This window comes from Oncorhynchus mykiss, chromosome 12 (assembly GCF_057628025.1).
Source record: "Oncorhynchus mykiss isolate SJ-2025 chromosome 12, ASM5762802v1, whole genome shotgun sequence".
NCBI classification, from domain to species: Eukaryota; Metazoa; Chordata; class Actinopteri; order Salmoniformes; family Salmonidae; genus Oncorhynchus; species Oncorhynchus mykiss.
The window spans coordinates 79763469-79779787 of record NC_143033.1 but is presented as its reverse complement, the minus strand read 5'-3'; the positions used below and the strand labels follow the sequence as shown (position 1 = coordinate 79779787).

The 16319-nt window shown below is 44.9% G+C and overlaps 1 protein-coding gene across 48 annotated transcripts in view; it reads right to left on the bottom strand.

Annotated features, from left to right (window-relative positions):
- LOC110538324 (RNA binding protein fox-1 homolog 2) overlaps positions 1-14320 on the bottom strand; it is a 36311-nt gene extending 21991 nt beyond the window's left edge. For 18 of the 48 annotated variants that reach the window (XR_016485309.1, XR_016485311.1, XR_016485308.1 and 15 more), the window contains exons 1-2: positions 13332-14288; positions 7985-8035 (exon numbers count right to left, since the gene is read on the bottom strand). Coding sequence is in view for 34 of the 48 variants with exons in the window: in XM_090193526.1 (XP_090049652.1) it covers positions 7985-8035; positions 13332-13577 (297 nt within the window). In the remaining 14 variants the exon portion in view is untranslated. Of the gene's footprint in view, positions 1-2074; positions 2596-7984; positions 8036-13331 lie in introns of those variants that run through there. The other 30 variants (XR_016485306.1, XM_090193546.1, XM_090193538.1 and 27 more) reach the window with 16 other exon arrangements.
- Between the last annotated feature and the right edge of the window lie 1999 nt (positions 14321-16319).

Genomic DNA, 16319 nt, shown 5'->3' with positions numbered 1-16319 from the left:
CAGACGGCCCAACGTGAGCCACGTCCACTACGGCACCAACACCATGGTGGCCATACACAGTCCCAAAACTCTGAAAGATGTCTGGTATGGTGGAGGAGCAAACCTCCTCCCTGACACTTAACCTTTGCCAAGTTCACTGACATGACCCTCCTAATCCTTCGGTCTCTCTATGAAACGCTGCTCTAGGCAGATAATTGCAGAGGGAAACAACCCAGCACCCTAAGACCTAGCCTGCTGTAGGGGGACGAATCAGTGTATTTGGGAGGATTAACATCCATGCCTAATCGCTGTTAAAGTTTCCTCACAATATTTGATTGAGTCAGCCACCAACACTAGTGAGGATTTCTTCTCTTTCAGCCCAGAGAAGAAGACAAGAGAATAAACGTTGCTGCGCCATGTGTCCATTGAACTGAACCAGCTCCGTCAGCCGATAGTGGGGGAAGGGGCTTAAGGAGCCTCTGAGACTCAACACTGCACTGCAGCAGAACTGGCCATGGTTTCTGTCAGTCACAATAGTGCATGTGTGCAAATTAACATACTTGCTGTGCTGTCTATTCAAAGCTCAATGCTTTTCTGCACGTCCCTTGAGCCAGCTGGATTGTCAGTACTGCAGGTTTAGATGGGCAGGGTGAGGGGCAGCAGTAAGCCTGTAGTGGAGACAGATGTCTCAGAGTGCATTAGTGCTCTAATACTGTCTGCCAGTTCTGCAGCAGTTTGGTTGGTGCAAATGTGAAGCAGCAGGTAAGTCTCGTACCCCTGGGGGCTAACACTTGGGTGGGGCTCCGCAAAATACTTTCAATCCCTGCCTTCCCTCTCTAAACCAAGCAGGGTGCTGCAGTAATGGAGGTGAGGCAGTAAAATACACCACCATCACGCCATTTCTCAGAACCCGGCATTCATATGGTTGGTTGCTGTGTTTGCACCTTGCTTGGTTGCTTAATAGCAAAGCTGTAAGTTAAATTGATGGGGTAGCAAACAGCATTTATAACCCTAATGCACTCACACGCATACACTTTAAATATATCAACTAAGAGAAGGTATTTTCTTAACCTCACTTCTCACCGATCGCATGGGACAGTGGATGATTGGTGACACCTTTAAAATCCATTCACACTTGAACCCCCCCCCCCCAAAAAAAAATAACATCCCCCATTTGGCTGCCCTAGCCCTTTGAGGAGAAAAACATGTTTAGGTAACAGCTGCTGATGCCTGAGGAAAGAGAAACAGCAGAGAAATGGGAGAGAGGGGAGGGTCGAGCTCCTGCATGTGCTGGAGTTAAAAGCACTTGGGGAGATTCCTGCTGCTAACTGTCCAATCAGCACCCAGAGCACAGAACCTCACAGCACCCCATCCAGTATTGTGGCGGGAGGAAAGGGGAGGCTGGGTCATACCAACAGAGAAGGATTGAGGGGAAGGAGTCACAACTGTTTCTTGGCACCTGTCTCTTTCACTCAGAAAGGGGTGAGGGGGTTAAACAGCAAGACAGCTGGGAAGACAACAAAGAATTGCTGTAGCACCCCCTTCTCATTCCAGCAGCCCCCCACCGCACCCCCTGGACTAACATGATGTTCTGTACAGTCGGCATGGCCGCAACGTGCGACATACACACAGCTCAACACTGCTAATTTACAGAGACATTTGCAGAAGCCTGGACCTCCTTGAGGGCCCTGAAGCACAGCCAGGACCACAGAACATGTTGGGGCAGCAGGCTCATTAGAACATGTACACAGTTAACCCCTCTTGCTGCCAGTAACACATCTACATATTTAAATGATAAAAAACAAGTTACGTTACACAATACTAGTCACAAAACACTGAGCGTTCCTCAATGTGTAGGCTATGTGCATGTGTTTGTGGTAGAAGAGAAACAACAGTATAACTCCACGTAGTAATCTGAGGCCTTGCCTTATGCAACGTATCAAAACTAGCTAGGTAAACATCAGTCGAATCAACTGCATATTATTTCAAAACATAGAAAAGAGCAAAGCATTTTGTTCTTTCGATGTTCCAGGTCTAAACCTGCTATTCTGGATAGGAATGTACAGAGAACTGGCTATGACAGGAACGAACTCACCGGCAACACCGCAGGATAGTACAGCCCCATCATTGTCTGCACGGGAAGGAAGAGTCTCTCTCTCTCTATTCCGCTCTGAATGTGGTCTGTTACCATCCGCCGGGAAGCACCTTCTGTCCACGTCTCTCTCAGATTCAAATTCTCCCTCGCTCTCCGCCAGTGTTCCCCCTTGCCTTAGCACCACGCAAGCCTTGTGTCCTTGTCACTCTCCCCCTCTTCGCTGTTTGCCCCTTGTCAGTTCTCCTCTTACAGCTCGTGTCTCTTCTCTTCTTCCTCTGACGTGTGTCACTTCTCACTCACACTACCGCTCCTGCTCTGCTCGGTCATGGCTTCTGCATGTTCCATCCCCCTTCAAACTTTCCCTCTCTGTGAGCCTGGCTGGGTCCCTCCTATCCATCAGTCTCTCCATCCCCTCCCCTCCCCTCCCCTCTCAGGCTAGGTACTGACAGGTTAGGAAGGAAGGAGCTGCTGTTTGGCAGCCCTGAGAAGAAGACGCTCGGTTTCACACTGTAACGCTACCCACTGCATTGCAGTTTTTTTTAATCATTTATTTATTGGATGGCAGCTTGTCAACCCCATGTTAGGCTGGCAGGCAGGCAGCTCCCCCTCACCTCCCCATGTTCATTACCCAGAGAGGAAACAGCTTCAAACTGCTACGGCCCAATTCTACACCTTCACAACATGTATATTTATTACTCTGCATTGCGCTTTTTCATTTCCTACACTACAGTACTGTTGGGGTTCGATGGGAGAGGAGTGCAGTTCCCCTGCACTTCTTGTTTTTTTCTCCCCTTTTCTGCCCTGCCTGCAAAACGTCTATGCCAGTATGCAGACATCTGCTGAGGTTGGCTACTACAGAGGGGAGAGAGAGATGGAGAGAGGGAGGGAGAGAGAGACCAAAAGAGGTGATGGGAGGTGGTGGGAAAGGGGTAAGCGAGAGGCTGAGAGAGGCAGTGGATGCGAGCGAGAGATAACAGGATAGAGATAAAAGGATAAAGGGATGGGGGAAAGAGCGAGGGATGACGGGATTAGGGTGTAAGTGAGGAGGATGAGAGGATGAATGGGGGATGATCTAAGGATTAACTACACAGACTGAACACACTGATAAACACACAGATGCACAGCCATATTTATTGTGCACCCTGGCAGGCACACAAACACACACACACGCTTTCAAACAAAGGGCTATTTCCATCACACTCTCTCTCACACATACATTCAAACAATGCCCCTCACCCACAAACACAGATCATCATAAGGCCATGCATATAGGGATGCACTGATATGGGCATTCTGTGCTGATGCAATAGTCCTGATCAATATTTTCTTGTCCATGATGGATTATATATCGATATTGCAATATTAATCTGAAGGCCAATGCATGCATTCCTACATACCAACAAACAATACATAGCTCTACTAATTAAGTAGATTGAATTTATTCGACTATTAAAAGTAGCAGGCTGGTCCAGCCGGAGAGGTAGAATACCTCATGATAAGCTGCAGACCACACTATTTACCAAGACACTTTTTATCTATATTTTCTCTTAGTTGTCTATTTACCACCACAAACCGATGCTGGCACTAAGACTGCACTCAACCAACTGTATAAAGCCATAAGTAAATAATACTCATCCAGAGGCAGCGCTCCTAGCCGCCGGTGATTTTAATGCAGGAACACTGAAATCTTCCTCAATTTATACCAGCATTTAACCTGTGCAACCATAACTCTATCCCCCGGACTCCTGCTCACAAGCAAAAACTCAAATAGGAATATATTCCGGAACTCATCCGATAGTATTGAGGAGTATACCACATCAGTCACTGGCTTCATTAATAAATGCATCGATGACGTCTCCACAGTGACCGTACGTACATATCCCAACCAGAAGCAATGGATTATAGGCAACATCCACACTGAGCTAAAGGCTACAGCTGACGCTTTCAAGGAGCGGGACACTAACCCAGACATAAGAAATCCCACTATAACCTCCGATAAACCATCAAACAGGCAAAAGCGTCAAAACAGGACTAAGATCGAATCCTACTACACCGGCTCTGATGCTCGTCGGATATGGCAGAACTTGCAAACTATCACGGACTACAAAGGGAAACCCAGCCACGAGCTACCCAGTGAAGTGAGCCTACCAGACGAGCTATAAATGCCTTCTATGCACTGAACCATGCGTGAGGGCACCAACTGATCCGGACATCTGTGATCACGCTCTCCGTAGCCGATGTGAGTAAGCCCTTTAAACAGGTTAACATTCACAAGGCTGCGAGGCTAGACGGATTACCAGGACGCATACATGCACTGACCAGCTGGCAAGTGTCTTCACTGACATTTTCAACCTATCCCTGACCTGGTCTGTAATACCAACCTGTTTCAAGCAGACCTCCAGAGTCCCTGTGTCCAAGAATGCCAAGGTAACCTGTTTAAATGACTATCGTCTCGTAGCACTCACATCTGTAGCCATGAAATGGTTTGAAAGGCTGGTCATGGCTCACGTCAAGACCATGATCCCAGACATCCTGAATCCCCTCCAATTCACATACCACCCTGACGAGATCCACAGATCTTTTTCCACTTGGACAAAATACACATCTACGTGAGAATGCGGTTTATTGACTATAGCTCAGCGTTCAACACCGTAGTACCCTCCAAGCTCATCACTAAGCTAAGGATCCTGGATATCCTGACGGACCACCCCCAGTTGATGAGGGTTGGCAACAACACATCCACCACGCTTACCATTAACATGGGGGCCCATCAGGGGTGCGTGCTTAGTCCCCTCCTGTATTCCCCATTCACCCACAACTGTGTGGCTGCGCACGACTCCAAGACAATCAATACGTTTCCCGACGACACGATGGTGGTAGGCCTGATCACAGACGACGATGAAACAGCCTATAATGAGTGTGATGCCTGGACAACAACCTCTCCCTTAAAGTCAGCAACACAAAGGAGCTGATTGTGGACTACAGGATACATCTACTGGGCTGTAGTGGAGCGGGTTGAAAGCTTTCAGTTCCTTGGTGTCCACATTACTAAGGATCTATCATGGTCCAAACTAGAGGTCGACCGATTATGATTTTTCAACGCCGATACCGATTATCGGAGGACCAAAAAAGCTGATACCGATTAATCGGCAGATTTTTTAAAATTTGTAATAATGACAATTACAACAATACTGAATGAACACTTATTTTAACTTAATATAATACATCCATAAAATCTATTTAGCCTCAAGTAAATAATGAAACGTGTTCAATTTGGTTTAAATAATGCAAAAACAAAGTGTTGGAGAAGTAAAAGTGCAATATGTGCTATGCAAGAAAGCTAACGTTTCAGTTCTTTGCTCAGAACATATGAAAGCTGGTGGTTCCTTTTAACATGAGTCTTCAATATTCCCAGGTAAGAAGATTTAGGTTGTAGTTATTATAGGACTATTTCCCTCTATAACATTTGTATTTCATTAACCTTTGACTATTGGATGTTCTTATAGGCACTTTAGTATTGCCAGTGTAACAGCTTCCGTCCCTCTCCTCGCTCCTCCCTGGGCTCGAACCAGCAACACAACGACAGCAGCCACCATCGAAACAGCGTTACCCATGCAGAGCAAGGGGAACAACTACTAGAAGGCTCAGAGCGAGTGACGTTTGAAGCGCTATTAGCGCGCTAGCCATTTCACTTCGGTTACACCAGCCTCATCTTGGGAGTTGATAGGCTTGAAGTCATAAACAGCAATGCTTGACGCGCAACAAAGAGCTGCTGGCAAAACGCACAAAAGTGCTGTTTGAATGAATGTTTACGTGCCTGCTTCTACCTACAACCGCTCAGTCAGATACTTGTATGCTCAGTCAGATTATATGCAACGCAGGACACGCTAGATAATATCTAGTAATATCATCAACCATGTGTAGTTAACTAGTGATTATTGAAAATAAGAATGTGTTCTTAACTGACTTGCCTAGTAAATAAAGGTTAAATTAAAAAAATACAACAATTATTAAGGGCCCCCAAAGTAAGCATTTCACTGTTAGTCCACACCTGTTGTTTACGAAGCATGTGACAAATAAAATTTGATTTGAGACAAAAATACATACATATAAATTAAAGGATGAAAACACAATAAAGCCATTGTGGTCCTTAGGTATGGATGTGAATTTGCTGCAGTAAATGCACAACACACTACTGACCCCACAGTCAAACGTATTATTTTCTATATCATCAGAGGCAGATACAGCAATGTGTGGTCACTGTATACTGACTGACTAGGATCATCATGGCTTCTGTAGCCTAAACGTGATGAGGAGGGGCACTAGACTCATACTACTGGACCCTACCAACCTCCAGACAAACCAAAATATGTAGGGTTTCGGCTAAGCCACCATGCATAAACATTGTCCCTATTGACACAGCCAAACCTACAGCCAAATCAACCAACACACAATAGCCCATAGGAACTCCAGCTAGAGTGCAGGTAAGCTACACTAACTCGTCCAACCCTTTGCATGACCACCGGCTCAACTCCTATGTATACCCGATTACATCACTAAGAAATAGCTAGCATTAAATAATTTAAAACACGTGTTGTATATTTGACTAGTCTTGAATCAAATAAGTAAGTTATGATCCAAACAAACACATGAGAACCTAACTATTTTAACAACCTTACCAAATGCATGTTACTTCAGACGTTTCTAGCCCAATGGTATTCAAGCTTCTTCAGCTGGGACCCAATTCCCTCAGCAAGAATTTCTGGCATCCCCATTTTTTTTGCAGGGATTTCTCACCAAATCTAACATCGTACAATTATTATCAACAAATAATCTTCAATTAGTTCCATTTTCATCTCTTATCAAAATTCAAAGAAAAACAAAATACATTTACTCAATAAAATAGTATTTAAAAAAACAACATCTTTCTTTAAAACATTTGTATATTGTCCTATACAATAAACCAGGCACTCTTTAATTTTTATAAAAAATATATATTTTGGCAACCCCAAAGTTCCCCCGTGACCTCACTTCGGGTCCCGACCCAACTTTGAATACCACTGGTCTATATTACCTCACCACAGAAAGGTTAACTTCAATATGGTGGCTCACTTGCTTCAGTCTCTATCCTCCCCTCGCTTTCCCTCTCTCCTGCCTATTCTACTTTCCATCCACCCCTCCTCCTCCTCTCTCCAGCACAAGCAGCGAGTGAACTGCATTCCCAAGAAAGGAGATGGCAGGGGTAAAAGAACGCACGTTGGAGGAAAAAACACATAATGGAGATAAAGCTGTGGAGATCCATCATGTTGAGAGGAGTGGGAGGGCAGGCAGGCAGACCAACACCCCCCTCCTGTGGCTCTGCCAGAGACCTGCACTCACATCTCACCAATGACAACAGACAGAAGACACATCACTGTGCTGCTGCTCCCAGGAAGATAAGAGACTGTCAGAAACAGCCCTGTCTGGTGCACATAAGGTACTCATTACTGGAACCGATATTTAAAACCCCGTCCAAACCCGGACGACGCTGGGCCAATCGTACGCCGCCCTATGGGACTCCCAATCACGGACGGATGGGACACAGACTGGATTCGAACCAGGGACTGTAATGACACAACTTGCACTGAGGTGCAGTGCCTTAGACTGCTGCACCACTCGATGTGGAGGGAGAGCACAATAAACTAAGAGAAAGAAGGGGAAAGAGAGCAGGGGAATGTGGATTGTGGAAAAGTGTGCACAGCAGACAGGCAGATCAAATTGATTCAGAGAAAATGTCACAGTTTCTGTAGGCTATGTTCGTGTTGGGCCTTCTGAAGTACTATAATAGTACTATAACGTGTTTCATGAAACTCCATACATCCATCAACTATACCTAAATTAAAGGAGACTTCAGTAAGATGGTACTCTTACCTGGCTGTGAGGTGGGTATCCAAGGAAACCTGGGGTTAAAGGGTCGTTGTTCTATAAAAAAAATATTTAAAAAATAAAAAGAGAGAGTTAAGGGTTTGGAAAATGTGATGTGATTCAACATGAGTCTAACATTTTGCAGTGATGTGTTCACCCCTAACAAAGTAATATGCTCCAGAGGAGAAACAGCCTAGCTGTTACTTGTGATGGGGGAACAATGTATACAGTAAAATATCAGGATATCATTTTGCCGATCGCATCATTTTGACAATTTCGCAATATTATGTTTGTACTAGTGTGCTGTACCTGCACCAATACTACAGTATTTTTCCTTCAAAGCTTGTTTTCCAGCTTCTTTTCAGCAGTTTTATCAAAACTCTCTCTAGTCCCTCTGCAGCAGACGTATGGTGAGCAATATGTTTGGAATCGCAACACATAGAATCGCAATACATATCGTATCGGCACCTAAGTATCGTGATAATATTGTATCGTGAGGTCCCTGGCAGTTCCCAGCCCTAGCTGTATACCCTACAGACCATTACATTTATGAAAATACGTATGGTGCAGGAAAGAAGCAGGGAACTTAAGGTGGCACATTTCACAAAGGATTATACAAGTTAACATGATGACTCTTTTGGTTTAGACCCTGAGCGCTGCCTCACCCATTTAGAGCAGCTGGTGAATCATTCTGCAGCCAGGCCAGGTCCTTATTAAGCCGACAAAACAAATTGCACTCCGCAACAACAAAAAGAACGGACCCTTCCCCTGTCCATGCCCCAGAATCTAGTGTTGTGGTTAATTGATCTGTAATTACTTCTAATTAGATTATTTCTGTCACCCCTCCCTCTCCCTCTGGCAGAAGACCCATTGTTCATGGCAATGTAAGAGGGAAAAGAACGGGGGAGAGGGGGCGGGATAGAGCAATAGGGGAAAGTTAAACCAAACAATGATATTGACAACAGTAAGGAGAGAGGATTCCAGCGATCCCGTCTGATATACTAGCAGTACACTGTGCAGGGAATTGAGGCAGAGTAACAAGTCTCCGGCCTTTTCAATCAGGGAAAGGAGGGTGGAACATCCTACACGTGTTAAAAAGGGTGAATATGTTTCCATTGTGCTGGTGCTAAAAGACGAGAGTCAGAAACTCATTATAAATTCATACATTATCTCCATTAGCTTCCATTCAGTGAGAGGCCAGTGCTGGTGTAATGTAGTAAAAAGGTGGTCGTGGCCTCTTCATTGTAAACAGACAGAGGTAACCTCCTGCTTCTGCCCCAACCTGCTTCCTGGGGGAATTGGTCCCTCCCTACTATAATTTTTTCAACCAATCGTGGGAAAGGCCTGACTCAGGATGCCATGGCGACAGCACGGGAGAGATGCCCTCTCAGAAAGCTAGCTGTGCTGGCTGTGCTTACTACACTAACCCTGGATGGGGCTCCACAGCCACGCCACAATGAGACATGGTGGTGGTAGAGGGAGGGAGTGGCAGAGCAAAAACAGGGAGGGGAAAGAGGAAGGAAAGGGGAATGAGGTCAATCAAACAAGTATAGAGGGACAACACTTGACGGGGCACAGAGAGCGTTTAAGTAGTGAGCAGCAGAAGTGAGTGACAGATTGATGTGTGATGCTGTCTGGACAGTACAGACTATAGCATACATGACCCATGCCAGAGGAGTGAGATGTATGCTATTCAGCCCAGCAGTGTCCAGGCTCTCTCTCCTGCATAAAACAGCCCTCTCTTTGTCTCCCCCTATCCACTTCCTGTTTCATCTGGAACCAATTTCCCCCTCGTGCCTCATCCCCTGGGGAAACACACTCCTCAGTGCGCCGCATTCAAGTGGGAGAGCCGCCGAACGGACAGTGCTGTATTCAGCAACACACGAGGTAAAAACACTGGTAGTCTTCAAAGGCTGGACAGTGGAGGACTGATGAAGATGCGACACACTGAACATTTGAAAGGACGCAGGTCTCTAATGCCTCTGGCAATGTATACCCGAGTGAGTTTAAGTCTGACAAGGAACCATCAGTGGAAAAACAATGTAGCGCATCACTTGGAAACCAGAACTACCCCACACCATTCAATACATAACAAGGTTGCAGTAAAAAAACGATTTGTTCTAGTAGAAAGGCAGGATGAAGAGGGAGGAGTTTAGGTTAGAACAGGGGGAGGGAGAGGAGAAGAATTTGGTAACATCTGGAATCAATCTGTCTGGAGGAAAGGGGGAGGGAGACGAATGGGGGATGGAGGGAAAAGAAAGAACAAGAGAGTGAGATGGAAATTAGGAGAGAAAGACAGGGGTGGAAGAATGTGGGGATTAAGAAAGACAAAGACAAGAAGTGAAAAATACAGCAAAAAGAAGAGACCAAGAAATGGAGACAATGACTCATACCCCAAGAATGTCATGTGACTTATATTTCCTTAAAATGGTGGGAGAGGGGGGTCTGAACTTGATACTCATTGTTAAAACACACACACACTTTCTTTTGCGGGGCATATGGCGCTTTGGCCAAGTATGTATATCAGGTCTGCTTTGAGTCTAAAGTTTTTCTAGCTTTTATTACGCTCAACGAAAGTCATGAGACCCTCTTCCATGCAGATACAGACAGTAATTTAACAGGGTACCAACTACTTTGGTATTAATTACTCATTTACAGTAGAGGGGTAGTTATAAGGTGTGGCTGCTCTGAGGGCCAAGAGCTCCAGACTATACGGATCAGAAATGTACAGACACACCTCATACAGTGACTTTCTCTCTGTATGCTCAAGTAAAGGGCGTCGCTCTGCTGGGTTTCTCTCTCCCCCACTTTCTATTTTAGGAAAAGTGAAAAAGTTGAGAGTTAGAGCAAATGGGCAGAAAAAGAGAGCAGTGGAGGGAGGAGGGCAAAATGGCATGAGGTCAACAGATGGTAAGGGAGGAGGGGGATGGGGAAGAAGGGATTGGAGGGGTGGACAGAGGGTGATACGCTGAGGAGCAGAGGGGACAAAAATAAGGAGAAAGAAGACAGGATGAATCAACGTTACCGACAGGGAGACATTCGCGGGCGGAGATGGAAGTACATATGACAGTTTGGGGGCAGCGGTGTAGAAGGGGAGGTGACAACAACATGACAACAACAACCAGTGTCCAGAGTTAACATGTGAGTGTAAGTGGTAGGCCCTGCATCTGATTAAATGAGTGGCAGACTATTAAAAAAAAGGGGGGGAGGAGAGTTTGAGCACTGTTGTGTTGAAAAACACCTTGAAGAGAATTTTGAGCTTATCTCAAGGGGTGAAAGGTCAAAGGTGACACTGCAGCATTGTGCTCAAAGTTCAGTGACAACCATTAGTGAGTGTCCACTAGTGTGCTGCACATTATAACTACTACTTTTTTCTTTGGGGTTTTAATGACAGCCAATGTTCCCGCTATTACTAGTCAACATTCCCTGGTAGCCTGATAGTTTCAAAGAATACTGCACCTTTGGAGCTTATCTGTGCAAAACTGTATAATCTTAATGGTTTGTTTATATCGTAGTTTCCCCTTCAACACTCGCCCACCCTCTCCCCCCTTTACTCTCCTCCCCTTGAAGCGATCAGTCTGGTTAATGCTCTCTCCTAAATGAGCTTTGATCTCGTTTAGCGCGACACAAAGCCGCTTTACTGCCAATGATAGGAAAAATCTGCTCTCGAGGAGCCGGAGGGAGGCATATACAGCACACTGTACACTACCATGCTGGACTAGGCTAGGGCACATCAATACTGCATAGTGGGAAACAGAGAGAGACAGAGAGAGACAGTGGACAGTAGAAACAGTGAACAGGGGTGGGGAGGTTTGTCTCACAGGCAGTGCACACTCAAATTCTATGGACCAGGAGTCAATTAGCAATCTGGAAATATGCCTTAGGGGGAGGATGACAGAAACAAAAGAAGAGGATGGAGATGAGGACACTCCTCTCTCATTTAATATGTCAGCCATGATTTAGGCTGTTACCCATCCTGTCCTCTGGGCAGGTATGAATATCAAATAGCTATCTATTGCTGCACCAAAAATATTTTGTGAACTCATCTTCTCAGCACTGAACATGATATCACCTACAGGACTGGATGATGTAATCCAGTCTAATTACATTAAGCACCACCATTGTAATTTCTTAATGTTTACCTTTAGTTATCGTCAAACCTAAGCTGCATAGAGGATTTTTCTACATCTTTCTCCTTCTCTCGTGTTAAAGTGTTCTCTCTCATACTGTAAATCCTGCCTTCTATCCTCCTGTTTCCTCCCTCTCTTCTGTGGGCGTTTTTCCAGCCTGACCCACAACGGCAGGAGATCAATATAAGTGATTGGCAGCGAGATCCTGTTGCACCCCTCATTGTCACACCATCTACACGTAACCTTTTGTCATCACCATTCATCCATTATATGGTGTGAGGAACATGGCCTGCCCATTTGTCATTGCAATAGGTATGCAGCAGTACCAATTGAAACATTTTCCCAATCCCCAGGATTCAATTACCCACAGCTGACCCGGAACCATGTTTGACTGCTGCCTCAAACAAAAACACTATGTCAGCTATTTTCAATGATGCTTACAGATACTGTATGTGCATGTAATATCACTGTTTAGCCGAAGAGCAGAGTACTGTTGCTATGCTGTATCAGCAGTCAAGTCATGGAGAGGCCCATAGCTAGAGGCAAGGTATCCTAAAGCCCCTTTCCTTCCTACTCCCTTATCACGAAAAGGGGTCTGTTCTTTGTTTCTCCCATAGTGACCCCTCCCCCAACCCCCTGTCTCTCTCCTCTTTTTAGCACCTAGCTCCAATCACAGACCAGGGGGACTGGCACAAATTACTGTTCCCAATGAGAGTACCCTCCTGTGTCGGAGGCTTTGATGTGATGTCCAACGACAAAAGACAGACCATCATGGTAAAGGCGGGAATATCAGTGTGTACATAAGTGCAGTGCACGTAAATGCATTAAAGGCCCTTGTGTATCGTCGGATCTATGCTGTAGTTTAACTGTCATTGCCGATAAACTGTGGGCTATCATATTACCTTTGTCTCGGCCATAATCATGGTGTTAGTCTAGCTGCCACGAGCACCGAACAATGTGCAAGACACGTTTAGTACCTAGATTGTAATTCTACCTCACGTTCGTTACTGCAGTTGATGCGACTAGGCAAGCTATTGATAGGTGGGCCTGCCTGTCAGCAGAACCATGACCCACTGATGTTCTTGAAACAATAGACGTAGCGTGCTATTGAAATGAAATCGTTTAATGCAGGGGTTACAATGTTGCACGCATTCAATGAAAACAGCTCATCGAACGGAAACAAACAACAATTTTGCTTCATTTGTTAATGTTCTACTCCTTACCTGTCCAATGTCACCAACACCCACCGTCCCGTCTATCCTTGGCCGTTTGCACTCTGCTCCTGCTAATTCGGTCAAAGCTGCAGCTGTTTGCTCAGGATCCCCTCGTTTCATTCCCCGGACTACTGCTGCTGGACCCCCGGTCGTGTTCGCGTGGGGTCCGGTTTCTGTATCAATGTCCTTTTCCCTGTCCATCATTCCCCGAGTAACGGGTAACATTATGGATGCGACGTCGGTCGACATTAACATTGGACGGCAGCTAGTCTACGCTACCTTTGACTTATTCCCTATTCTGGGACAAGGAACGCTATTCCCTGAATGTGCAAATAGCTGATTGTAGCTGGTCTTCTTGGCCAAATGTATTGTACCGCTAGCTAGATTGTTATTGTCTAATCAACACAGAACACCATGACCATGCGTGGCTCGTGCACATTTCACACGATTACTAGCGTTAGAAAAATAGGCACAATAGAACACGTAAACCAAGTAAATACAAAACACTAATTCCTTGCTAATTAGCTAGCTACACATTCCGCTACCTCGTAACAGTAGCTAGCTAGCTAACAATACTTTTTTATTCGCCGAATATAGAAAATTTTAGGAAATGATTTGAATCGCTAATCTTCTCCTTGCGAAGCCAATGCGTCCTCCGCTCCCAACCAAATATATTTTTTAAGCCCTTCTTTGCTTTCACCTTCTCTTTCTCCTGGCCTTCTTTTTATCACCCTCCTTTTTCTCGCAGTATGTTCAGTGAATTCTAGTGGCGTGTACGGACTGGCGAGGAACACGATTTCCTCTCTATCGTGTATGTCCCGATTGGTGTGGTATGGAACGGGCCGCAAAGAGTACACTGATCTGGTGTCAGTTTTTTACATTTTCCATGTGCTAAGATTACTATAGGGGTAAACCATTTAGACGGGTCCTAGATCTGCCCTCTCTATATTCCCCTCCTTTTCCTCTGTCGTATCCCCTCCTGCACCCCCTTCTCTCTCTCTCTTTTTTTTTTTTTTACCGTAACATACACCATGGCATTTCATTTAGAGTAGCCTACCTCACATGTCTTTTTACGATTTTTGTCATTACCGATATATTACATTTAAATAATTGCATTTCGTAAACGTGTAAATTGGTTTGTTTATTTTTTTCAGGGGATTGTTCGTGTGTAAATATGAGACTGCTTGCCACGATTTATGGCGAGGTATTTATCCTCGTTTTATTTTACGACTGCGCGCACGCACCCCTCTGCATGCAGCTTCCACGCTTGAGCGAGTGTCTCAAGTCAAGGAATAGAACAAGGAATCGAGTATAAACAGTTTCCCCCGACGCTTTAATTGACTTTCACTAGTCAGTTGGCGGTGATATAGCTAATGAAGCAGATGGGGAGGGGTTATAATTAAAGAAGGAATAGATGGGGTAGGCCTAAAATAACACACAACTAGGAATTTAACAATGTAGAGTACGTATGTGTGAGAAAAGACGCAGGATAGTATAGGCCTGGCTAAACACATGTTAAAGGTGATCTATTTTAATTAAACCACTCAAACCTAGGAAACTTCAAAGGCGAATTATCTTACAGGACTGATATGAAAGCATATTTTTTTTAATGATAGTGCGACGCCTGGTGGATATCAAATAACTTAATCAATGGACATGCAAGTTTCAAGTTTTTAATGTCACATGCACAAATCTGGACAAATGGATTACTTGCAAAGCTCTAAACCCCAAAAACTGTAATGAATAACAATGTAATAACAAGAAATAACATAAGGTAGAACAAAAACACACGAGAAATAAAAAATAAGAAGAACATGAGAAAGTAAGTAAGAATACTATATACAGGGTCAGTCAGCTCCAGTACCATATTTACAATGTGCAAGGATACTGGAGTGATAAGAGGTGCTCAGTGGCGCAGCAGTCTGAGGCACTGCATCTCAATGCTAGAGGCGTCACTACAGACCCTAGTACAATTACAGGCTGTATCACAACTGGCACTGATTGGGAGTTCCATAGGGCGGCGCACAATTGTCCCAGCGTCGTCCAGGTTAGGGTTTGGCCGGGGTAGGCCGTCATTGTAAATAAGAATGTGTTCTTAACTGACTTGCCTAGTTAAATAAAATATAAATCAGTGGAAGCTGCTGAAGGGAGGACAGCTCATAATAATGTCTGGAATGGTGCAAATGGAATGGCATCAAACACATAAAAAACATGTGTTTGATACCATTCCACTTATTGTGCTCCAGCCATTACCACAAGCCCATCCTCCCCAATTAAGGTGACACCAACCTCCTTTGGTAGATATGAAGAACATGAGAAGGTAAGTAAGAATACTATATACAGGGTCAGTCAGCTCCAGTACCATATTTCCCCCCAAACTGGGATAAGGTGACTAGGCATCAGGATATATGATAAACAGAGAAGCAGCAGCATATATGATGATTGTATGTGAGTGGGTGTGCGTGTGTGTAGAGTCAGTATAAATGTATGTGCATATTATGTGTGTGAGCAAATGATGGTGTGAGTGTTTGTGTGTGTGTTGGAGTGTCAGTGTGCGTGAGTGTATACCTGTGAGTGTGCATAGAGACGGTGCAAAATAAAATACAAGGGTCAACTCTATTAATCTGTGTAGCCATTTCGCTACCTCTTTAGCTGTCTTATGGCTTGGGGATAGAAGATATTCAGGAGCCTCTTGGTGTCAGACATGATGCACCGGCACCGCTTGCCATGTGGAAGCAAAGAGAACAGTCTGTGGCTTGGGTGGCTGGAGTTTTTAACAATTTTCCAGGCCTTCCTTTCACACTGCCTGATATAGAGGTCCTTGTCAGAAGGGAGCTCAGCCCCAGTGATGTACCGGGCTGTCCGCACCACCCTCTGTAGCTCCATACAATCGAGTGTGGTGCTATTGCCATACCAAGCAGTGATGCAGCCAGTCGAGATGCTGTCAATAGTACAGCTGTAGAATGTTTTGAGGATTTGAGGGCCCATGCCAAACCT